Here is a 25,031-nt window from a genome sequence, read left to right as displayed (position 1 = left end):
CTTGGGTAAGGGACATATTGGCTGTCTGAAACCTGTCCTCCCCTGTGCCAGTTTTGGCTGGAACAGAGTTAATTTTCTTTGTAATAGCTTGTATGGTGCTGTGTTTTGGATTTCTGCTGGAAAGAGTGTTCAGAATACCAGGATGTTTGAGTTACTGCTGAGCAGTGCTTACAGAATCAAGCCCTTTTCTACTTCTCACCACACCACAACAGCAAGTAGGCTGGAGATGCACAAGTTGGGAGGGAATAGAGCCAGGACAGCTGACCCCAACTGATCAAAGGGATATTCTACTGTATGACATCATACTCACCAATAAAAGCTGAGGGAAGAAGAAGGAAGTGGGGTGGGACAGTTGGAATTGTAGTGTTTGTCTTCCCAAGTAACCATTACACATGATGGAGCGTTGCTTTCCTGGAGATGGCTGAACACCTGCCTGCTGATGGGAAGTAGTGAATGAATTGCTTGTTTTCCTTTGTTTGCACATGCAGCTTCTGCTTTACCTTTTAAACTGGTTTTATGGCAATCCACATTTTTTTCCCCCACTTTTACTCTTCTGATTCTCTCCTCTATCCCATGGATGGGGAATGAGCAAGCAGCTGTTTGTTGCTTAGTTACCAGCCAGGCTTAAACTATGACATTGCCTCATGAAAAATGCAGGAGATGGTTTCTTCTTCCCACAGATGACAGCCCTCCTCCTCAGACACTATACAGCCTGTATCGACAAGTGGTTAGTCATAGCAGGACACAGACGCACCCATGCTTGGCTGATCAGACTTGATAACAAGAATGTGCTCTTGTCTACAGGCCATGAGGCAACCACTCGTTTTCCTTGCAAGCTGTTTTTTACGACTCCTGTGTGATGGGGAGCACAGTCACTTTGGTTTAGCTTTACTCAGCATACTGGGGAAATACACTGGTTTAACTTCCCACAGTACCCAAGATTCTTGGTCTTCCACCAAGCTTGATTTCTGTTCAGGCTTCCGTTACTTCCCAGCATAATCGAACGCCATACACACCCCACACCTGCACGGAGCTGTCTTCTATAGAAGAGTAACAAGAAAGAGGACAAAAGTTGCGGGCATGGGCGAATCTGACAGTTACTGCATGGCAACTCCTTGCATTTGGCAACACAGCACATAGGAAAGATGGACAAAATCACAGTGAGACTTCGGGAGGGGTGGCAGTTACTGACCTTGTTCAGGTCCTTGTGCTCGGTGAGAAGACACAGCAACTTGCTAAACCTTACAGATTCCTAATCCAGAACAGACTGACTCAGAACACTCATGCTATGGCTGACTGTGTATAAAAATCCACTTTCACATGCCAAGCTTGCTGATACATGGGCATTCTGAATCTACCAAATGGAAAAAAAAAACAAGTTAATAACCACAAAAACCTCCCAAGCAATGGCACTCCCCTACTGGTTGCACGACTTGGAAATGTCTTTGTTACAGAGTACTTCCAAGCAGTGCTTGGCATTCAATATTGCTTCATCACTTCATTTTGTTACTAAACCAAGGTGGTCTCTAGTTAGTCATCTCATATCAGGAAGTCTTTAATGTATTAAACTGTATGAAATGTTTTCTCTCCCTTTCATCCTGCCACAAGACCAACTTTAGCCCAGGCAATTCTGACAGCGTCACAGCAGTGCTAGCTCTCCATCAGCTGTCGTATGATACCTCATAGGAAAGAAATCAGGACTAGTATTCTAAACTTTCACAGTTCTGATATTATTCTAGTTTAAGGAGATTAAGAGCTTTAATGAAGCCTCCTGAGGTGTTATAGGTCCAACTAGAGAATTCTCCTCTCCCTCTCTTCACTCTGTGGCTTTGTATGGATCTCTCCAGTACTGCTTAAACATCAGCAAAAGTCATCACCATGTGTAGTAGACTCAGCAACTGGCGTCAGGGTCTATATACTTTGAGAAGGGAAAAAAATGCTTAACATTTCAATCATCATGAAACTGGCAACAAAATATTTACTTTGATCAAGGTGTTTATTGCATCTCAGAGGGCACACATGCACTGGGGTTTTTTGTTTTTTGTTTTGTGATTTGGATTTTTTTTTTTAAACTGAAATACAAAGAAGAGCCATTTTGAAATTAGCTTTTTATAGAACTTTCCCATTATGGTGTATGTTATCCCAACAGCAAATTCAGATACAACCACTTTTAATGGTACCATACATTGATTAAATAGTTAATTTGAAAGACTTTAGGCGAATATCTTTCCAACCCGATATGCTTTTACAGAGAACTGCCAAGCCACTTGTAACACTGATCAACGGTGACCTCATTGAAGAGTCAAGATCTTACACCAAGCCATCAGCAGAAACAGTATGAGAACAAACAAAAATTAAAGAAACACAGTTATGTACAGTAAAGGGCATGGATCTCTGGATCAGAATTAAATCTAATCACCAATAGTACAAAAGCTACTCACAGCGCATTCGGAGCAATGGAGAAAACACTAGCCTAAGGCATACACAGGTAAGCACTAAATTAAGAGATGTACATAAGAACTGAACAGAGATGAATAACATCACTCGTAATGTTTTGACTACAAATATACCAAAGGGTGCTCTTGTATTTGAAATCCCTTAATGCCAGCACAACTATGACTGCTCCTTTTTTAAACTGCATGGAGAGAAACTGACCCTTTACTTATTTTCAGTGCATTTAGCATTAACCAATAAATATGCCAATTTTAAACACAAAAACTTAAATAATTAAAATAGATTTTAAAATAAAAAGAACAATAAATATGGTATTTCTGATATGATTTTTCATTCTTGGTAAATCATTGAAAAAGTATTTGTTATGGAGGTTTACCTTTATATTACTTTAAATTATCTCAACATATACAGTGCCACAAAAATAAAACATTTTTTCACGACAATTGATATTCCCGTGACTGGAAAAAAAAAAGTATTCCACACAATTTCCTAAGTATTTTCCTTACTATCTGGTATTATCACACTATATTTTGTAACAGATAAAGGGAAAATTGAGTCCTAGGGTAATTTTAGGTGTCCTCAAAAAGTTATATACATTGAAACCTTCAAAAACCACAGACATCGCTCCAAATGGCTCACCAAACAACAGCTGCATAATCTGCCCCCATGGGATAGGTTCAGAAAAGCACTAGAAGGCATCAGAAACATACATCCATTGTTTAAATTGTAAAACACAAATTATCCAAGTACACAAATTTCGAGAGAGTAGGGATAACAGCTAAGGTAGTACACATTCCTAATGTTCACTTTCACAGCTGTGCTACACGTTTCAGGAGGAAGAGAAAGTCTGAGTAAGCGCTGGGTTTGGTACTGGTGGCTCACTTTGAAACTCTGAGCTTCTGCTTGTAGACTCCAAACTCATGTTTCTATCATCCAGTCAGAAAAACTGCAGCTGTGAATATAGAAAAGTATCAGATGAAAACTGGAATAATGCATTCGATAGAGCACATTCTAGAAAGAGCACCAAGCCCACTCGTCCCTGACAGCTCAAAGGAGTTGTTGTCAGTTTTTGACAAAGCAACAGTCTTCCCACAGAGATTTATGAACCTGTCTACAACAAACCCGAGTGGAAAGCAGGAAGTCCTAGCAATGAAGGTGCATCTCCACACCTGGCCATCTCCACCAAGTGCCAGGTACACCTTCCCGTGGCTGGAATTTGAAGAAGAGGGAAGTGGGACTGAGAGATGCCCACTAAGAGCAGCCTGATCTCATCCAGTGCTGCTACCTCCAGTGCAGTGGAGGCTTCCAACAAGTCTTAGAATTAAGCTATAGGAAAGGGAAAAAAAAGGGATTTATGAGGGTGGTTTTAAAGATATAGAATGATTGTCCTTTCCTTACCTGGCAAATTATTCTAGTCTTAACTATAAAATGCCTATCTTATTTATGCATTTTTATTTTCTAGTTAACTTAAATGTTCCATTCAGTCTGATGTTACTACTTTGGCCTCTTCACAACCTTCTCCGAAACCTCTACAGCAATATTTTTATTATTTCTCCTCCATTTTTACTTTCTATTTACTCCTCTGTTCTTCCCCGCGGTTGCTTGACATGACAACTATCAGAACCTCAGGCCCTAGCATTCAGAAAAGCAGCGCCTCGAAAAATTGCATAGTGGGAAGAATATTAACTTGCAGCAGTTAAGACATGCAAACAGCCTTCCCTTGATGAGCAAGATATGTAAGTTCTTCCTTTTTTGACCCCTTCAACCTGTGATACCAAATCTGTTTCAAGACTGGCACAAGCCTCTTTAGCACATTTTGCACCCAGTATTTGTATCTTGTTATGATTCTATTTGTTTCAGTATTAATTTTAGGAAAAAAACCAAAACACACAAACCCTTGGATTTAGTGGAAACAAGGCAAAAATGGAAGTTATAGATTGAAGATAACTTTTCCTGGCAATCATGTTGGGCAAAAAAATGTAGCTACAAGTCATATTTTCAGGCTAAAATTAAAAGTGTGGACAGAGAATTCAGTTTTCTGTTGAAACCATCACATTATCAGTGCATGTTACTACCTATCTCTAAAGCTGCGATTCGATCAGTCATATTCAATATACCAGCTTAATCATGATCTGTGTGCCAGACACGTACCACAGCCTAATATGCTTAGGCAGCCAGTCACAGAATACCTTTTTGTTTACAAGAAATCCTTGATGTTAAGATCCGCTAATGGGTCCTTTGTTGGAGGTTTCTTGGGACTCTGAGTAGCAGGAGTTGGACTTGGAGAAAGCTAACAGACGGCAGCCAGGAAAGCAGAAAAAAAACAAAGCAGACAAGGATACACAAGCATTAGGTAGATATAGATGGTATAGCACATAAAGTTCTCATTTTTCCAAGAGTTCAGTGTGTTGCCATGTTGCTCAAGCACTGTTTAGATTTCATCTTTATTACAGGGTTAACAATGTTAAGCTGGTTTAATGAATAAGGCTTTAGACATCGTATAATATAATTGGTGTACCTTCAAACAACCCTTGCCCCGTGAGACAGAACGGTGTTAGCATCACCAGCCCAGAGAGAAGTGAAGCAATTGTTAGATGTTAAATACCAAGGTGTGGAATAAGTACAGTGTGTGCTGCAGAGCATGTTTGAAAATTCCAGTGCCTGGCATTTAAGTACAAGTTGTTCTACATTGACAGTGTAAATAAGAGCCTGAAATGCACCGGGGACGTGACTCTATTGTACTGTGTTCCTCTTCTATTAGGTATAAAAGTCATCAATTATTCTACAGAAAGTGTCGGTCTTTCAAGTTCCATGCAACCCTTTCCACTATGGAGCCAAATGATTCTCCCATCCTGACCTTATGCCCCACTGCCTCCACCTTACTCAAGGAACTAGGTGTTTGTGGACCGGGAGGGAAGATACAGAGTACAGGTGTAGTAAACGCTGAAATGATCCGAACAGAATAGGAATGCCCATTAGCCCCACTTTGATCTTTACTTAGATCTCCCACCAAAACAGATCTTGGACGTAACTAGATGTAGGAGACTTTTCAAGCCTGTTCCATTGGTCTTGCAAAAATAATCAAGGTGGTTCACATGATCTGTTTAAAGTTAACGGTTGGCTGAGAGGGGCATACCCTTCGCTGAATAAAAAAACTGGCTGGATGTCTGGGCCCAAAGAGTTATGGTGAATGGAGCCAAACTCAGGCGTCAGCTGGTCACAAGTGGTGTTCCTCAAGGCTTAATACTGGGGCCAGTTCTGTTTAATATTTTTATCAGTGATCTGGACAAGGGGATCAAGTATACCCTCAATAAGTTTTCAGACAAGATTGAGTTGGGAGGGAGTGTTGATTTTGCTTGAGATAAGGAAGGATCTATAGAGGGATCTGCACAGGCTGGATTGATGGGCTGAGGCCAATTGTACGGAGGTTCAACAACCCCATGCAATCCTGCAGGCTTGAGGACAAATGGCTGGCAAGCTGTCTAGTGGAAAAGGACCTGGGGGTGCAGGTTGGCAGCTAGCTGAATCTGAACTAGCAGTGTGCACAGGCCAAGAAAGCCAATAGAATCCTGGATTGCATTAGAAATGCTGTGGCCGCAGAACTAGGGAAGTGATCATCCCCCTGTACTCAGCACTGGTGAGGCTGCACCTCGAATACTGTGTTCTGTTTTGGGCTCCTCAGTACAAGAAAGACATTGAGCTGCGGGAGTGTGTCAAGAGAAGGGCCACAAAGCTGGTGAAGGGTCTGGAGCACAAATCCTTTGAGGAGTGGCTGAGGAAACTGGGGCTTAGTCTGGAGAAAAAGAGGCTTTGGGAAGATCTTATTGCTCTCTACAACTACTTGTAGAGAGGCAGGTGTTGGTCTCGTCACCCAAGTAACAAGTGATAAGACAAGATGGAATGGCTTCAAATTGCACCAGGGGAGGTTTAGACTAGATATTATGAAAAATTTCTTCACCAAAGCAGTTGTCAAACACTGGAATAGGCTGCCTGGGGAAGTGACTGAGTCACTGTCCCTGCAGGTATTTAAAAGATGTGTTGCTTAGGGATACAGTTTAGTGGCAGACTTGGAGTGTTAGGTTAAGGGCTGGAGCCAATGATCTTAAAGGTCTCCTCCAGTCTACATGATTCTATAATTCTAAGTCAGGCAGCTGATACTATAAGAAACCTCTTTTACAGTCCTACAGTTAGAAATGAACTGAGATAATTCATACACACAAGCTATTTTCTAGTGGAATGGAGAACAATCAGACATTCATCTAGCAGTAACACTCACCTGTACACCAGGGCCAGTGGCAGCTCCAAACGGTGGCCTCATCATAGGCTGCCCATACATAACTGGCTGCTGGGGCATCATGGGTACGCCTGTGCCTGCTGGGGGCTGTAAATTAACATAGTGTGACTAGGGTTCTGGGTGAAGAAAGGACAGTGGTGTAACAAATGAGACTCACCATTCCAAATGCTGCTCCTGGCTGTGGGACAGGTGGAGTACCTCCTGTGGCAGGAACAGCACTTGCTGGAGGCATGGCACCTGTCTAAAAAGTTTTTTTAAATATTAAAAAAATGCAAGAACCTCTGTAACACCAACTATCTAGAAACCATATGGAGTCTCCAGCTTTCTCAAAGTTATTCTGGAAAGCACAACTGTTATGTGGCAGATAATACCTAACCACAAAACCACAATGCTTCAAAAGAATGAGAGTTAAATGAGTCCTTACTCTGATGCTCAGCTTGGTTTTTCATAAGAAAGCAATGGTGACAGACTACATTCTCTTCACGAATGGAGTCCCTTTATTGAAAACAACTCAAAGCAGGCCCAAGAAAATATGTACTTTCCTTCTTGGATACACTGTAAGAAAGTGCCCCAATTTCAAAATTGATAGCCAACACACTATAGCACTTGTGGCACTGTATTTTAGTAAAAGCTTAAGCAGACTGTAATTCTAAGGGAAATAACTGCTATAATTAGTTTCCAATTAAAAAATAGTATTTTTATGCAGCAAAATTAATTTAAGCTAAAGAATAAATTCACAAACTTAAGCCATGAACAGAACTACTACATACTTCATTAAGGAGAGTTTACTTCACCTTGTTATACTTTTTGTTGAATCATAGCATGGTTTGGGCTGGAAGAGACCTTAAAGATCACCCAGTTCCAACTCCCCTGCCATTGGGAGTTCTACTATATCAGGCTGCTCATAGTCTCATTCAACCTGGCCTTGAACACCTCCAGGGATGGGGCATCCACGACTTCTCTGGGCAACCAGTTCCAGTGCCTCACCGCTGTCACAATAAAAAATTTCTTCCAAATATCTAATCTAAATCTACCCTCTTTCAGCTTAAGCTTTCATTCATATGCTTAACGTGTTATGGTTTTCATTCAAATAACACACAAGAAAAAAAGGTGATCATAGAATCATAGAATAACCAGGTTGGAAGAGACCCACCGGATCGAGTCCAACCATTCCTACCAAACACTAAACCATGCCCCTTAGCACCTCGTCCACCCATGCCTCAAACACCTCCAGGGAAGGTGAATCAACCACCACCCTGGGCAGCCTCTGCCAGTGCCCAATGACCCTTTCTGTGAAAAATTTTTTCCTTATGTCCAGCAGCCTAAACCTCCCCTGGTGGAGCTTGAGGCCATTTCCTCTTGTCCTGTCCCCTGTCACTTGGGAGAAGAGGCCATTATGATTCTGGAAGAGAGAACTGTTGGCTTAGCAGTCTGACAGTATATAGAGCACATCACATCATCTTTGAACAGAGCCACCCCACTTACCTAGCAGAATCTACATATGATTCCTTTTGATTCCCCCGCCTATAACTTCCCATGCACAGAGTGCCCTTACGGCCTTGGAAGTCAACAAACAATTCAAATTATTAACAACTCTGAAGGGAGGCAGGAAGCATCCAAGGAAAGGGTTTAAAAATGCTAGTAGGATTTTTAGGAAACTCATTTCTGCTATCGTATGGCCCAAGTATATTCATGTAATTTCTCAAGCTATTATACAGAAGCTGTAGGGTCATGCCCAAGCCTCCAAACCCTTACAGGCCACACTGAATCAGTTATATCCCACCACACTTGGAGAGTAGCTGGCATACTTTCAGCACAAAAGAGAGTGCATCTCCGGAGATATGTGGGAAATTACGCACTGCACAGTCCACTTCTGTGAATGCTGCGTTTCGTGCCCTTGGTTGATCCTTGCTCCCAGACTAAGACATCCCATTTTCTGGATACAAGTCAAGATAACCTTTTCGAGATTCTTTTATGAGCAACCCCCCTACTACTTATCTAGTCTGAAGTTTTCTGGGGAGCATTTCAATTAAGAATGCCCCCAAACTAAAACCAACTCAGGTATGGATAGTATGGAATAGAAAGACATAGATTAATGACATCAGATGCAGTGATCTGACTGCAGCCACAGGAACACAAATTGAATCTAGTTTTGCCTCAAATCACCAGAGTTACTTGAGGGAATGGGCTTTTATGACATTCTGTTGATTTTAATCCAGAGGGTGAAAGGTCACAAGGAAGGGAAGAAGTGACCAAAACAAGTGATTCAACAGTGATGTGAAAGAAAGCTTGGTCTTGGTCTTCACATTTATTTTTCTCGTTTGTTTTTCTTTTATTTTTTTAAAAAATACATGTGTATGATTTTGAAGAAATATATATATAGCACCCATGTCTCATGAAACACTATCAAAACCACTCAGCGTTCCAGAAAAGCTGGTTACTTACCCAATGGTAAAACCAGTACATTATGGAAGTTAGAAGTTTCAAGTAGCAAAAGTTATCAGATAATTCACATCCAAGTAAAGCAAAGACAGTTTGAAGACATTGTTTTCAAGCTTAGAGCACAGAAATGGTTAATCACCACTACCATATTTAACACATTGCCTGACAATTGCCCGCTGGACAGAAAAGCCATGTTAGGTAGCTTTTAGCTAGTTTGAAGCCAGTTGTAATAATGGTAGTGCAGGTGATGTGCTGTTAGTATCTTTGTGTTTAGTAAGTAAGTACAATAAAAGATCAAAAAAAATTCACTTACACTGTACAGTATTGCCCAGCCTCTCTATTAAGAAAAAAGTTGACATTACAACTAATACATTCAATGAATTACCAAGTTCAGGGAATTCTTGTACCTTCCATAAGGTTAAGGAAAAAGGTGGAACATTCTTACAGTCACATTAACATCTGGTTGTGACAGCAAGGAACTGAACTGGTCGTGCTCCCCACTGACAGTCCCTTCCTCCCCTTCCCAACCCAACATTTTTCAAATGGATACACTTTTATACCCTGTGCAAATCTGAAGAGATGAGGTATGACCCCTCTTCAGATTACTCTTGTAGCTCATTCATGATCAAGTTGGTTTTGTGCCAAATTTAGATTTTTAGCTCAATTCAACACTCTCCTCTCAATGTTAGTGCCTTGAGGTATATTTCATGGGGCAAGCTTAACTCTTACAGACTGCTTTACTCTACTGTCAAGCTACCCACTTCTAATCTAATATCAGTCACCTGATCAGTCTGAATGCCATCTAGTCTTTTGATCTACTTCATTCAGGAAAGCTTGAGGAAAACCTATTTATATTTTCTCCTTCTAGAACTTCAGCTTTGGACCAATGCTGTTGTAATTTGCACAATCTACCTAGGCCTGGTGTTGGCAAGACCTATATAGCTACCCACAAACTTGATACATAAGCTGATGTATTTTCATTGACCAGAACTCAATGTTTTATTTATGCTAGATGTAAATCTGGTCTTAAAAGTGTGACTTGAAGCAATCATATATTTCATAGAGAAGCAAATTCTTTAGCTGAAGTAGATACGTGTGATGCCTGCACGTATGCTTGCATAGTCTCATTAAGAAAACAAGGTTTCATTACCAGTGGTACTGAGAGATTAACCACTTACCAATGGACCACTTGGGACACCACCAGTTGACCATGTTGCAGGTGCTACTTTTGGCTGCCAGTTGGCCCCTCCTGTTAACTTTTTCTCTCCAGCATTCCACTGAAGGTCTCCCCTAGCAGAGAGGGAGATAGACAGAGGTATTATTCACATATAGTAAAAATGAAACTCAACTGCAGTATATATTAATATTATGCTTGCAGCTATGTTAGTTTATGGTGTGTGCAGTTTAAGTTATTAACAGAAAGATAAGTTTTTAGTGCCACTTGGTTTCAAGGATTGTTAGTGGTAGACACCACTGCACTCTGTACTCACGTCAGTCACATGATTATGGCCTTTGTGGTGAGAATTAAAGAGAAGTTTTACTTAGTATTGACTGAAGGTATCACATTATTGCATATACCCTTGCAAAGTAGGAAGAGGGACTGCTCTGCCTATTCTACTGGGACCAGGCAGTAGAGCTGCCTGCTAGAAGTCTTTGAAAGGTCATGTCACTGCTGGAAATCTTGCTCATACAGCTGAAGGAGGAAAGCATTCAGTTCTGAAAAAAGTTGATAGATACAAGAGAAACAAATCATTCATAGAATAAGAGGGATGTTGTAAAACCAGGTTTTGTTAGAGGCTGCTCTATCCAGAAAAAGCTACACCATTTGAATTAATTAGCTTGAAGGAAGCTATGTTTGGGGGATAAACTTCATGTGTTTATACACATCAATCTTATCTCCACAGAGGCACAACATGTTTGAAGTACCCACATCATAAACTGGTCTTGCATACAGAGGAAGACTCAGCACAGAAGTAAGCAATCAGATTAAGAAAATATATTAAGAAATAAAGTCAATGTTGTAAATATTTCCTCTTGTAAAAAGAAGCTTTTCACTGCATGGAATGAACTTCTTTTCTATTTTACAAATATTCCAATGCCTACACCATAAGCACATCCAGCGTCTGTAAAAAGATAGCAAAACTATTACATATTAGCCTAGACTACTAAGGAAAGCAATACAATTTATCTCAACTGTTTTTTCATTTTAAGTTGTTCAGAAATTATACTTCCAATATAAAGTCAGTAATTTACAAAAAAAAAATTAAGCCAAGTGGGCACATGAGCAAATCAATGATTCCTAATAAACACTGAAACAGATATTAAACTACATAGCAGAATTTTAAAAAAAACAAGGTTGGACTTACTTTTTTGAAGTGGTACCAGAAATTCCGAGATCTGGGAATTGTAAGAAAAAAAGGAAGAAAAGAAGTCATGTTTAGCAAATTAAAGCATGTCAAAGTAACAGCTCATATTGCACACGGGCTTATACAGAGTAATGACGTTTTGGCTGTCTTCTTTTAGACAGCATCAGAATCCTGACCCCATAGACCTTATCCTTCATAGCAAACTTCTAAGGAACCCTGCAGATGCCTTATGCTTGAGGAAGCCATTTCTGCTCCATAATGAAATCAAAGTAACAATATATTTAGGTCTACAAAATGCTAAGGTATTTAAGAGGACCAAAAGTATTTACCATGAATGATGACACTAGTTTCTGTTCCTTATTAACCATACTGAAATAAAAAGCTATTTTTAACATATATATAAAAATATGAATGTTACCTGGAAGTTTTTCAGTGTTTTATCTGCTCTATCATAGATGGGAACTCCAAGAAGTTTCCTTAATTACTCTTTGGAAGAAGTTTTAAGCTAGATTTTAAAGAACACTCTTCTCATATGACCAGTACAAGTCCTGTAAGTCACAAATTGCTGCTTGATTATTTTCTCCCCCAAACTTGGATATACCAAATGACTTGCAGAAGTAATTTCAAGTGATGAACAGTGCTACTGACTGCTAAGCATATTAGCTTTCCCCCGACACCTAACAGAATAGTATGCATCATAATATCAGTTATACCTTTGCTGTGGTGTGTTTACATATACTAACAGAATATTCCTTTTATATCAACCTCCAAAGTACAACTTCAGGATTATTATACCTTAGCCTAGGTGGGCCTCTTAGGATTTTGGGTGGGGCTGGGGCTACTGATTGCTAGTTATAAAGGGTCTAGCCCTTTTACTACTGCAGAAAATGGAACACTTATTTTTGCTTAGCATTTCAAGAACATGCTTCGGAAAGTTCACAGTCAGAGAGGTCTTTTCTTGGCTTTCAGGCATACTCCATCCCACTGCTATTCATATTCTTGTTAAGCAAAAGGGCAGTTATTTGTGTCCACCAGCTTTTCTGCTGAAACCCCACAGTGCTACCAGATGTTTAGGACAATTTTCACCTTTCCATCTGTTATTACATAGGGGTACATTCATTAGGAGTCTGACATGCTCTTGAATGCACATGGGACTTTTACATGGTACAAATCCTACTTACCAAACAGATCCCATAATTTGACTCAGATCCTGGGCACAAGGTGGGATGAGTTACAACCTCAGATTACCAGCTATTTGAATCAGGCCTTATCCCTGCCCATAGCTTCTCCCATCTCTCCAGGGAAACAGGAGGGCATTAGAAGAAGCAAACTAAAATAGAGAGGTATCTGCCTCCACAGAGGAGTAACATGGTTGTACGTCACACCACTTAAAATTGAAATTTGTCACTTACTGCCTACTAGGTTTGCAAGAGACGAATCCAGATCGCTTCCGAGGCCTTTGCTTGCTGCAGAAGGAGTGACTGTTGCTGTGGCTGAAGGTGCTATAGACTGACCAGAAGGAACCATAGTTGGCATAAGAAGATCACCTAGGCCATCAAACACTGGAAGTGAAGGTAAAGTGAGTTAGAAACAGGCACTGTGGTAAGAAATACACTACCTGCCATTTCACCGTTGTTCCAACAAATATAGCACAGACAAATACCTCACAAGTCTTACCAAAACACAGTTTGACATTAAAAGTAATGCCAACAAGGGCATGCATTTTATTTTACTAGACACAGAATGTGCAGTAATCCTGAAAGAAGTATATAAATGAGACCCAATATGACAGGACACACTTAAAATGACTTTAATTGGAGAATTGAATCTACAGCACCACTTCCACATGACACTTTTTTCTTACAGCCATCCTTAAAGAGATGTCAGATGCAGACACGTTTGCCAGGAGATATTCATTTAAAGGCTTTTAAAATGAACATCTTGTAGCAAAGACCAGTCAGAATTACTGTGTCTTATACCTTGACATCATGTGGTAATTGGATTCAAAGTCTCAAGACGTAACTATTCACTTGCAAGCAGCAGGGAGTCAGGAAAACCTACTAACACCTTATGAGATCAGAAGGAACCAGAACCATTCACACTGACACAGTTAGCCTCCTTAGTCCAGCCACGTAACAGAGAAGTTCATTTTTTAGATCCCCTGAAGTCAAACTGCCTGGTACATCTCATGCCAGCATTCTATCTTCTGATCTGCATTTGAGGTACGTGCTAATGTTAATTCAACAGGAAAGGGTAGCATGTGCACTGGCAAGCAATCAAATAACCAAGCAGCGGTACTACTTCAACCTTTCTTTTCTTGTACAGTTGCAGGACTCACCAATTTTAAGTTTGTAGCAAGGACCCAGCATGGAAAATACAGAATGGAAGAGATACAAACAAAATGATAGCAGTGACGAAAGTTTAAGCTCATAGTTAAGCAAAGAAGACGACCTCAGTCTCAGTTTTGTGTACCTTCAAGTGCCATGCATGCTCAAGAACAGCTTCAGCATCAGCAGCAAGATGACTTGCCTATATATTTTATTTACAGAACGGCGTTTTCCTTGATTGCATTAATCAGGAATTTTCAAGCACATGCAAGGATCATTCACATTAGTTTGTTCCTTACTGACACGGTAGAATAAAAAATGGATACAGAGCTCTTGCGCACATCATCAGCCTAAACACCACCCTGAGTTATTCCAGTAAACAAGGAACAGGGAAATCACTGCTATTGCTCATACTCAGAGCATACATATAGAGTCATTAACTCATTTAGCACATACAACACATTAGGAAATTCACAGGAAGAAACCCTGTGGCTCACCTGATGCATCAAACGAGCTGCCAGTTGTTGGAGCTGTTGTCCCAAAAGCTGCATCAAAGTTAGGTTGCAGTAAGCTGGTTTGAGCTGGAGTTACTGGAGATGGTGATGGAGAGGGAGAAATAAAAGAACCTCCAAAGCCTTGAAAAAAACACATAAGAAAGTTGAACATTAGTCAGTCTTGCTGGGCTGTGTTTAACAAAACCTCAACCTACAGATGACAGAATGATAGAGATAGCTCTTACTAGACCATTGTAAATTACTTAGTACTACACAAGCATCCTTGCTATGCCAGGTATGATCCAGGGAATTTAAGCTTTTGTGAGTCACCAATAAAAACTTCAACATTTGTTATTTAGATTTCTGCAGAGGCAGACCAGTGGAGTAGACAACACAATTCTTCCAGTTCTACATGCTGTAGTTCTAGGTAAGTAATTTCACAGGCAGAATGCAACAAAAAAAGAAAGAAGACTACCTTGAAAAAAGCATACGATCACCCATCAACTACTTCGGAATCTCAATTCAGAAGGCAGTGTTTCACTAATCCAGTTTAGCCTTTTTCACCATCTTAAAACATTTCTTGTCCCTCATCAAAATGTCTTCAAGCCTCTCCACTCCCATGCCAAAGCAGGATCGAAAGTGAACTGCTCGTAGGCTGGAGAATGTCCATGATTAAGGTTAATGTATATGTAATAAACCCTATATTTATGTAAATATAATGTACTCATGGAATTTCTCTAGCCTACAAGCAATGAACTCATGCTTGACTGTTCTTAAAATCCTCCCTTGCAATTAAGGCTTATTTGTATTATCTATAGAAGCTGGAAACTGATTAAATATGCCAAGACTCCATCAAAATGAGAACAGACATATGACATCTCCTTAACTCCCTTTAGTCTACGAGCCATTTGTCATACTCAATCTCTTCTTGACAGTGATGTCTGAGACCTCTATACTACAGCTTCAGTCCTGCTTTTTCCCAGATGCTCTTGCATAGAAAAGATCAGATCTGTGGCCAGTGCTCCCACTGTGACTATGAAAATACAGCAGGAAGAGCTGCACAACCTGCAGCTTGTACCTTTTCCCCCTATATCAGAGTAGGAAGCACATTATTTTGCCACAGCTGAGCACAACACAGCGATGAGCCAGTGCTTTACCACTGCCTTTAGTTTCTTTACAGGGAACATCATGCCTTACAGGCTATTGTCCTTGAAACATGAAAAACTAAGCATGCACTCCAGCAGCTATATTGTTGAAATTAAGTATCAAATACAGCATATGGATATATAAGAGATCTTCTGTTTACATTAAACCTTCATCACTACCTTCTGTCTTTTTACTGAGGTAGTTAGTACTACTCCTGTTTAAGTGGCCAACTAATTTCTTCTTTCTTCATCTTTCTCTAGTCACTAGTTCAGTGGGGAAGTCAGCTTTTTAAAAATGGCAAAATAAAGCAAATTCTGAAGACCTTCTAATCACTTGTTTTCATCCAAACTGCTTTCCATGGTCACAGGGTATATCAATTACAGCACATACACAGACATCTTATGAACAGTGACAAGCACATCTCCGGGCTCTGAAATCAAGCATCTGAGAGACACTAACTTACAAGACAGTTAGTGCTCAATGTACAGAACTTGTGCTTAAATTGTGCCCATCAACTAGTTGTATCAAATGTTACTGTGAGATCTCAGATGGTCTTCCTAAAATTAGTTCCCAGTTGTCTAGTGCTTGCACAGGACTCGGAGTGAGTATGTAGAAAACAGCAGCAATGGCTTAGTGAGATGTGTTGTCTGGACATCCCCAACTGTACAATTTTTGAGTTGCTTTTAGCTACACATTCAACTAAGATTTCTTATAAGAACATGCTGAGATAAATACATACTGGAATACACATGCAGACAGTTTAATTGTATAGAAAGATCTAGAAGTCAAAATGGCTAGTCTATCATATTTATGGGCATAGTTCTAGTCTTGTCTGCTGAGAAGATAAGAAAGAGTACAGAAAAAAAATTATATTGCATTTAAATAAGCCAAGAAGAGACTAGCAACCTATTTACAGCAGGACATCTTAAGACAATGATACTTGCAGCATTATGTATATAAACACTTAGTACAACCGAACATTCATAAACCATGAAGGGCAGATCTTCACCCACCATAGGAAATACACCAAAGGCTATACATCTGCCACTGTCTAGGGTGAACAAATGCTTAGCAATATGCTGTGATATTTACAGACTCTCTCTGTAACTGCCAGAGATTCAAATCTATCTGAAGCCCTTTTGAATATATATAAATATATATATATACACACACACATATATATATATAAAAATCTATTCACCCCAACTGCTTTAGGCCTGCTTAAGTATTTAGATTCATGACATCCTTTTGATAATTTAGGTTTCAATTTAATGTGACTCATCAGATTCAGAGAGCACACTGCTGAAGTTTAAGCCATCTGGAACATAATTCCTACTGGAATTTATGCTTAGTTACAGATAAGGATATAAAACATTTTGTATTGCAATGTTTGCATAAGCAGGATTAGCTTCTTCCCAACCACATTTTTGCACACAGTCCCCCAATAGCACACAACTTCGACTGGTATGTTTCAGAACCTACTAATTAAAGCCTCTCCTCCAGCCTTAAGCTATCCATAGGCTAAGATAAAGACCTATTGAAGCAATATTAAAACAAAAGGTGGTCTTCTGCCTTAAAATCCTGAAATCCTGGCTGTACTAAAGCTTTAGTATGCATTTACGCATTAAGTTCCAGTTTAAGTTGCTGGCTTGTCAGCACTAGAACCAACTGAGAATCACATATGCATTATTATTGTCTAGAATACTTCTACCTTCCCGCAACACAACCTGGACATGTCCACACTTAGAGCAGGTATTAGAAAAGAAAGTTCTCTTCTAGGACGGCTTCAGCATAGAAGCACTCACAGCATCTGGAGCAGATTATATACTTGTGTATCATCTCACATTATGCATTTCTCATACAACGGAGGATCTCATAAGCATGTGAGGGCAAAGTGTACACAGGGTTGGACTTCTGATATAGTGTAAGCTGGCATTCAAGATTCACAGACAGCAACTGGTGTCAAGGTCCACCATATCTAGACGGGTTAGTAGCTGCATAAAGGGCAGACTATCACTCCAGATCAGAAGTAAAGTCAAAGCTACAACATGAAGCAATCATCTTCAAAGTTCATGAAAGCTAAGCTATCAACCACTTCTATTGACAAATTCACCTTTCACAAACATCACAGAAACTCAGCCAAGTCGTCCTCAAACCAGAGATGCATTAGTTTTCTTTAACCTCAGGAAGATACGCTGGGATCTTGTTTTCTACAAACTTCAAACTGGGATGAGAAAGGAGTCACAACTGTTTAGCACAATCACTACGGCCACTAAAATACAAGGTATAGCATGGATTTTGGAGAATGGTACAAACAGAAATCAGCTGAAGCTGCTTACATGTAGGACACAAACTACAATATAGTTAATCAGTCTTTGAAATAGGTGTGATAGTGGTGCCACACTCAAAACCAGCAGACTCCTCATCCCACCCAGTATGAGGAGACAGCCTCTATCGCTGCCATGCCCCCATGCTCATAAAAGCTCTCTCACCTCCCTCTCCTTAGCTAAATGCAAGAATGCTACTATGCCATGCCTGAAACTCTTAACATTTAAGTGTGCAACCTGCCTCAACTAAATCAACCAAGGAACAAAGATGAATTAGCAGTAAGGAACCAATATTGCTTAAGCATTGCTACAGTCGGCCAAAGAAACTTTACAGAAACACCCCTATTCAGTAAACAGCGCAGAAAAATAAGACTTGTGGAGGAGGCAAGAAAATTAAAGGCATGAGAAGAAGATAATCTAGGAAGTTAAATTGTACTTTAGCATACTTCCTCCATTATAAATCATCGTTGTTTTAGTTGAAGACATCTCAAGTATTATGACATCTTGTGAAGAAGAACTTTACTCCACTGCAGAAGTCCACTTTACACCCAAGGAACATAAAAGATTTCCAAGATGATATCTTAGCTTTTCATTAAAATAACAAAATTTTATTACCAGCCAGTAGGTCTGCAGAAGCTGAGGAACTAGAAGCAGCCTGGGTTGTGGGCTGGGGTTCAGGAGCACTACTTCCAAAAGCATCTAAAGGGAATTTCAGAAAGCATCAAGACAGAGGTAGAGTTCAACATTAGATGCATCAATCCATCACCTATCTTAAACAAAAGATGACAAAAGGATAACCATGTAATTCATCAGAACAAAAAAATGAAAATGCTTGGGAGTCTTTATTACAGAGCAGTACCATAGACACAAAGCTCAAGTTGAAAAAAGGAGGTGCAAAAAACAGCACTTGAAAGAAACCATTTTTCTATAAGAAAGAATAGCACTGAAGAAGATATCGATATTAAGTCAATGCAGTTTGTGAGTACTTTTAGTAAGGGCCTCTTCTCAGAAATCCCATACAAACTGCAGCATCCTAGGCAAGGGGGTTAAGCCCTTTGGAAATGAATGCATGTTATGAAAGACTGGAATAATTCCAGCCAGAATTTATTGACTCACATTAGGGTTTTTAGAGGAATATTTCACTGATGTTTGAAAATTCACTACATCTAAGCAACATTTCTGTGCCACGCTTCTAGAATTGGTTGTGCCCATTCCAATTTCCACCTTCTCAAATCCAAAGATCCTGTGACTCAGCTATCCAGTCTGAGACAAGTCACCCTCAAAACTTCAGCTGCTTTGAGAAACGGAACTGAGATGAAACAGTGTGAACAGGGAGAGTGGCAAAGGAAAAAGCACACAACAGACTTTCACTGGACCTCTGAGGAGGAGCCATACATGCATTGACAGAAGAGAGAATGGCAAGTGTCATGACAACAGAAGAGCCACACTGACAGCTTATTTGCAGTTCGTTATTGTGCAATGTGAAGAATTGGACATGCTAGTGTTAGCCATGATGCTATATAGAAAAACTGTGAGAAGAGGAAACTGCAGCTTTATCCAAGCGCAAAGGTAATTGAAATGAAGTGATTCAACTCTGAAGTGGTGATGAAAGAAAAATACCCACCACCAAATAGGTCAATCACACCTGAAGAATCCACCTTTGCTGGAGAGGCAGTGGGTAGAGGAGAGGGGGCTGCAAATGCATCCACTGCAGTAAGCATAGGATAAATAATATTTAGTATCAGCAAGGCAACAATGATAGCTAAATATTTCAAAGCCACATGGGCTCTACCAGACAGAACCACAGGGTCGGTAAATTCAGGTAACAGTCTTCAGAACTGCAAACAGAAGCATTAACATTTCTCACACAGCAACTGAAAACCACTGTATTTTAAAGAAAGCATTGTTTATTAAGAATTTTCTTATGCTTAGAGGAGGATTTACTCTCTCAACAACCACATTACTTACTCAGCTTCAGTGTCAGCCACTTCATGATCTGCATTTTCAGCAGCTGCTAATCATGTGACCAAAGTGTCAAACCAACAACTTAATATTTCAGCTTAAAGATGTAAATTGGCAATAAGTCTTATTTTTGCTTTACTCTTGAGATAAAAATAAAACAAAAATCTGTAGGATGGCCTGTGAAGACAAGCACTCACCAGATAAGAGATCAGCAGTGAGAGAACTCTCAGGCACAGGAGAAGCTCCTTGCGGTGGCGATGAAAAAGCATCTTCCAGAAATGAGAGAAAAACCGAAGAGAAGTAAGTATAATTTAAGTCAGTTTACACAATTATACAGCATCAAAGCAGCAGAGTATTGGAAGAATTCTCTCTTTACCTGTACCAAAGAGATCTATGCTAGGAGTAGCATCTGGTTTAGGTGCTGGAGGTACATCAGGAACAGACTCAAATAAATCTAAGGCCAAGAAGATAACACGTCTTTAACTCATCTTTGAAAGGCAGGACTGAAAGCAGAACTTTCAAGTTTTGCACATTATACTTGGAGTTAATAGGCTCTCTGGCTTGAAAGCCTAGCACACACCATGCATGCAACAATGATTTTTTTGTTCTGCACTTCTGACAGATCAATCCACCAGAATCAAAGAGTTAAAAACAAAATTACCACCAAAGATATCTAGAGCAGGAGGAGCGGAGGTGGTGGCGGTAGCAGAAGTGGTGGTGGTAGTGGTAGTGGCAGTAGCTGTAGTAGGAGCAGTAGCAGCAGCAGCAACAGCAGCAGCTGGAGAAGGAGTTGTTGCAGGAACCGGAGTGGCAGCACTAGTTGTAGGGGTAACTACAGGAACAGCAGTCTCTGTTGGCTTCATAGCAAAGAGGTCCAGCTCAGGAGCAGCCTCTGCACTACCTTCAGATGGGGCAAAGGGGTCTTGTAAAAAGGAAAGGGGAAATATATGTGTATGCATACTTAGGATCAGTGAGGGAGGAAGTCAAGAACAAAGCAACTACAGGCAATGCACATACTGCAAATACACGCACGCACACAGAGGAGGTTGTTCTAACATCTACCTACTTATCCAGACATGTTACTTATGTTTTTCCAAAATAAAGACCATCTGAGAGGCTGAGCAGTCTAGTTACTCAAGGGCAGAACTTTCAAAGGCTGTTTGAAAAGGCCAAAAAAAGACAGAAATCTGACAAAAGTATATGCAGTTTAGCAGGTTACTGCTTACAAAACTCAGCACTGTCAGAATCATTTATCAGCGCTACCAAATAAGCACAAGTTATTTGGACTCAGAAACAGGCAATTTTCTTAAGCATGCTCTTCAGTCTAAAGTTTGTTTTGACCAATTGCAAATACTAACAAAATTTTAGAAAAACACACTGCCATGTAGTTTAAACAACAAAACCAGCAAAACAAGAGACTATTTAATGACATAAAACCCACCATTTCCTGAACATGCATCAAGAGCTGCTGCTACAGGGGTTGGGGTAGCTGGTGCTGCTGCCCCTTCAGCTGCTGCAGGGGCTTCCCCAGGAGAAGCTGCAAAGGCATCTTGGGTGCAGTTTACAAACAGAAATTAAAAGGAAAAAGGATAAAGAGAAGAAAAATATAGTAAAAGAACCGAGTTAAATTGCACAGGTAGATCCCCTTATACAACATGAATGTTGTTACTCTGATAGCAAGACGAGTCATGCAGAGCAAAACTATTTGTTCTCCCCCACCCTATATGAGCAGGTTCTAGACAGAGTTTGAAGATGGAGCTTCTTGAGTTGCCCGTAGGAGGTTACAGTCAGTGTAAAAGGCGGCATTATTCTCATTGTATAAGGGTTCAGAGCAGCATGCTCAGGTACTACCCAATCTTAACTAATGCAAAAAGACCAGAGGTATGGCAGTAAGTTAGTGTTAATATTAAAAACTTGCATGCCCAAAGCCCATAATATGTGTGATTAATCTGCAACTGAATTTACTTGCATAGTGCTTTGCAAACTTAAGCACTGTTATGAATACCAATCCAATTACATTGGCAGAAATCTGCATCTACCATTTCTAGCTTCTGAGTCAAGTTAGGCATGCAACATCTGAGAAATTGAACTTACACATTTAACAGTATTCCAATCGTACCTTTCTGAAGCCATAACCTGATTCATAGGTTACATTTACTTAACTTGCTTCTGACAGGTTGAGAATGTTCATCTTAATGACTGGCCAGCCATAGCTTGTCTCTTTCTTTTAGGATGACCTCTAGGCCAGCCAGTCAACTCCGGGAAAAACTCTGGTTTAAGGTTATCGAATCATTTGTTCATGAGTTTTCTTTGACTGTTTTTTTGTCAGCCACTTGCCGAGTGGTATGTTTAAATTTCAAGCTCTGACCTTTTAAAGCATTATTCCTAGGCTTAAACCACCATCTGTAGTTCTTAATTCCATCAAGTAGTCCTAATAGACACTGCCATTTGGACTACCCTCACATGAAAGCATTTTCTTCACAAAAAGACTGTGCAATTAAGATTAAACACCTCAAGATGCTCATGAAGGCAGTTTTTCTACTGCTGCAAAGTTAGCAGGTTAAAAAAAAAAATCTGTTGGGAAATATTGCAATTGCACTGTCAAACTAGTTCAGGAAAAAGCTTAACATGCTTTAACTTGAGTGTCAATTTTAAAATGAAAACCATTTTAAAACAAGTTTGTGCCAGTTAATCTAAAAAGCTCAAAAGAACATGCACTGAAACTTCAACAGAAGATAAAAGCCAATTAAACTTGTACAATAGAATTAAAATGAGTTAGTAGCAAAAAAATGCCTGCTAATAAGCCATTTCAAATATAATTCTATTTTTCACATAACGGGGTTCAACAACAAAACTGGATGGCAGTTGTCCAAGTAAAAGAAAAAAATCATAATTAGTCAAACATGAGAGTATTGTATGTATACCAGACACTGGCATACCCTACATGGAAGAAATTCAACACTGAAGAGTTTTGAATTGTACTGTGTCTGAATACACTATGGGTATGGTCATGTGTGTTGGGTTTTGCTCTACAAGGCTATTTTTTTCAGACAGAGGGTCACCCTGAGCTCTTTCAGAGGAACGTACTTCTATCCACACAAGCTTGCAGACCAACAACACAGAAGTTGGTCAACACCACTTATAATTATTTCCCAGCATGAGAGGATAGTGTCTAGATTTCATATAAAGTGGGATCTCAGAATGTACAGAGTTAGTCACTAGTTCTATGCTGGGACCACTTCAACCTCAGAGTAATTGCTGTCCGGAGGTAGACTTCAGAGTTTCACATGCAACAGTCATAGAAATTTGTGTGGGCACAAATGCCTTCCAGTCTGTAAGTGGAAGGGAACAGCTAGGTTGGCACCAACTTTATTATTTAATGCTATTTCTGAATAAGGTTGTTGACAAGCATTATAATTTTCTTTGGCGCCACATTTGAGTTAAATGGCAGATGGGATAAACACCTAAATTCATAATGGAGTCTAAAGGAAAAATGCCATATTAAGAACTTAAAATACTAGATACTCTGAGAGTTCGAGAAACCTCTAAGAGCATAGAGACCAGCGAGAACAGGTGACCCTACAACTCCCAGTTCAAACCAAGCATTCGTTGTTTCTATTTTTTTCTAAGTTCATGCTTATCAAGTTCTTTAAAGCTTTTAAAAATTCTCTGCTGCACCTGCACAGATGCCCTCTGCTAAAATCTAGCATTATATAGAGAAATGGAAACAACTAAGTACTGCATACTTTATTACTTACAAAATTATACTGGAATGTTTATTTCTTTTTATTCCTCCATGTTGGCATAGTAAGCCTGAATTTGTATATCTAGCTCTGGAAGAGATCTTCTCCCTTTAAAGCAGTGACTGTATTTACTCAATTTATGCTATTTCCCTACATTTGCACACCTTCTGCGTCAAAATTAATCTAGCTTTTGACTTCTAGAATCAAGTTGCTCATGATCCTCACTGGGGTTTACAGACAGTCTGGAAAATTCAAGAGATATTACTGAAACCTTTGTGAGTTTACACTGCATGGAACATCAATGAGGAGTGACATGCATGTATTTTATACTGTATAACACATAAATTGTTAAATAAAAACAGTTCTGGGCAAACATGGGCATTTTTAACTTCTGGAACACTGAAGTAGTACTTCAACGAAACTTGTCAGCAGCAAAGTAAGTGTTCCTGAAAATCAATCTGTTTAATTGCATAAATTCAGGCTTTATTTGATGCCATGGCATCAACACATGATAAAAGTTACTCACACATGGTGATGCAGCTGAAGTATAATAATTTAGTATTGTGCAACATGTGAAACAACCCTATGGAAAGTCACTAGTATTGGGAAGATCACAGAACTAAAGTTTATGGGTGCAAAGAACTTTTTCCGTTTCCACTTTTTTTTTCATCTTCAGTCACCCTTCATTACTTTTTGACATGGAGAAGCTGACTTGAGTTAACAAGAACTATTCCACTAGGCTCAGTGCTAGGAAAGAATCATAAGAATTATGAGATTTCTTTTTGTTGTTTCAGTATAAGGGGCGTTCTCTAGCCTGCAAGTGCCAAAAAGTCTTGATCACTTTGCCTTTTGTTTCTTTAAAGGGAAAACAACAGTTCTCCTGCCCACTAAAAATTCATATCATGTGGATGCCTAATAACTGACTTTTACACGCTGTCTGCCATGACTTGCTACCTGCACTGCTTACAGACTAATCACACAACAGAATATAACTCAAGAGCAGACTAACAGTATCCAAAAATACTGTGTCCAAATTCTATTACTGAGTTACATGGCATTTCAAGATGTTCCACCTTTCTTCTACCTTTACATTTCTCCCTCTCAGGAATGATTCTGGTTGCATTTTGAAAACAGCCTCCTCTTGTTTATCTTAGAAACAAGATGAAGAATTCTTCAAGTTGGCCTAGGTAACTGAAAGCTTTCCCATTAATCAGATTGCATTCTTAAAACAAGCTATGCTAGATCAATCCTGCATTTCTCATCTGCTTTCCAAAATCATGTTAGAGATGAGGATATAAAGCAGAGCTGCTTTTCCTCTTAAGGACAATGTCCAGTCACAGGCAGCGTGCAGGCTCCTATCAACTAAAGCACCAGCAATACAATGCAAGAGAATAATAGCAAACAGCCATTCCTGCAAAGTCTCTTCTGCTTCTTCCATCAACTTGCTGCCTTTTTCTGCAGCTTTCAGCTCCCATT

The 25,031-nt window shown here is 39.7% G+C and overlaps 1 protein-coding gene across 18 annotated transcripts in view; it reads right to left on the bottom strand.

Moving 5' to 3' along the window:
* Positions 1–3,168: 3,168 nt before the first annotated feature.
* SNAP91 (synaptosome associated protein 91) overlaps positions 3,169–25,031 on the bottom strand; it is a 61,009-nt gene continuing 39,146 nt past the window's right edge. For 2 of the 18 annotated variants that reach the window (XM_069851222.1, XM_069851225.1), the window contains 15 exons: positions 21,254–21,361; positions 20,474–20,734; positions 20,189–20,266; positions 20,010–20,081; positions 19,475–19,558; positions 18,466–18,549; positions 14,381–14,518; positions 12,969–13,118; positions 11,557–11,587; positions 10,369–10,480; positions 9,504–9,527; positions 6,906–6,989; positions 6,731–6,835; positions 4,644–4,744; positions 3,169–3,406 (listed from right to left, as the gene is read on the bottom strand). In XM_069851222.1, coding sequence (XP_069707323.1) covers positions 4,652–4,744; positions 6,731–6,835; positions 6,906–6,989; positions 9,504–9,527; positions 10,369–10,480; positions 11,557–11,587; positions 12,969–13,118; positions 14,381–14,518; positions 18,466–18,549; positions 19,475–19,558; positions 20,010–20,081; positions 20,189–20,266; positions 20,474–20,734; positions 21,254–21,361 — 1,424 coding nt within the window. In that variant the 3' untranslated portion in view covers positions 3,169–3,406; positions 4,644–4,651. The other 16 variants (XM_069851226.1, XM_069851228.1, XM_069851237.1 and 13 more) reach the window with 14 other exon arrangements.

The sequence above is a fragment of the Phaenicophaeus curvirostris genome, chromosome 2 (genome assembly GCF_032191515.1).
Source record: "Phaenicophaeus curvirostris isolate KB17595 chromosome 2, BPBGC_Pcur_1.0, whole genome shotgun sequence".
In the NCBI taxonomy this organism is placed as follows: domain Eukaryota; kingdom Metazoa; phylum Chordata; class Aves; order Cuculiformes; family Cuculidae; genus Phaenicophaeus; species Phaenicophaeus curvirostris.
The sequence above is the reverse complement of the archived record's forward strand: the minus strand, read 5'-3'. Positions and strand labels throughout refer to the sequence as shown.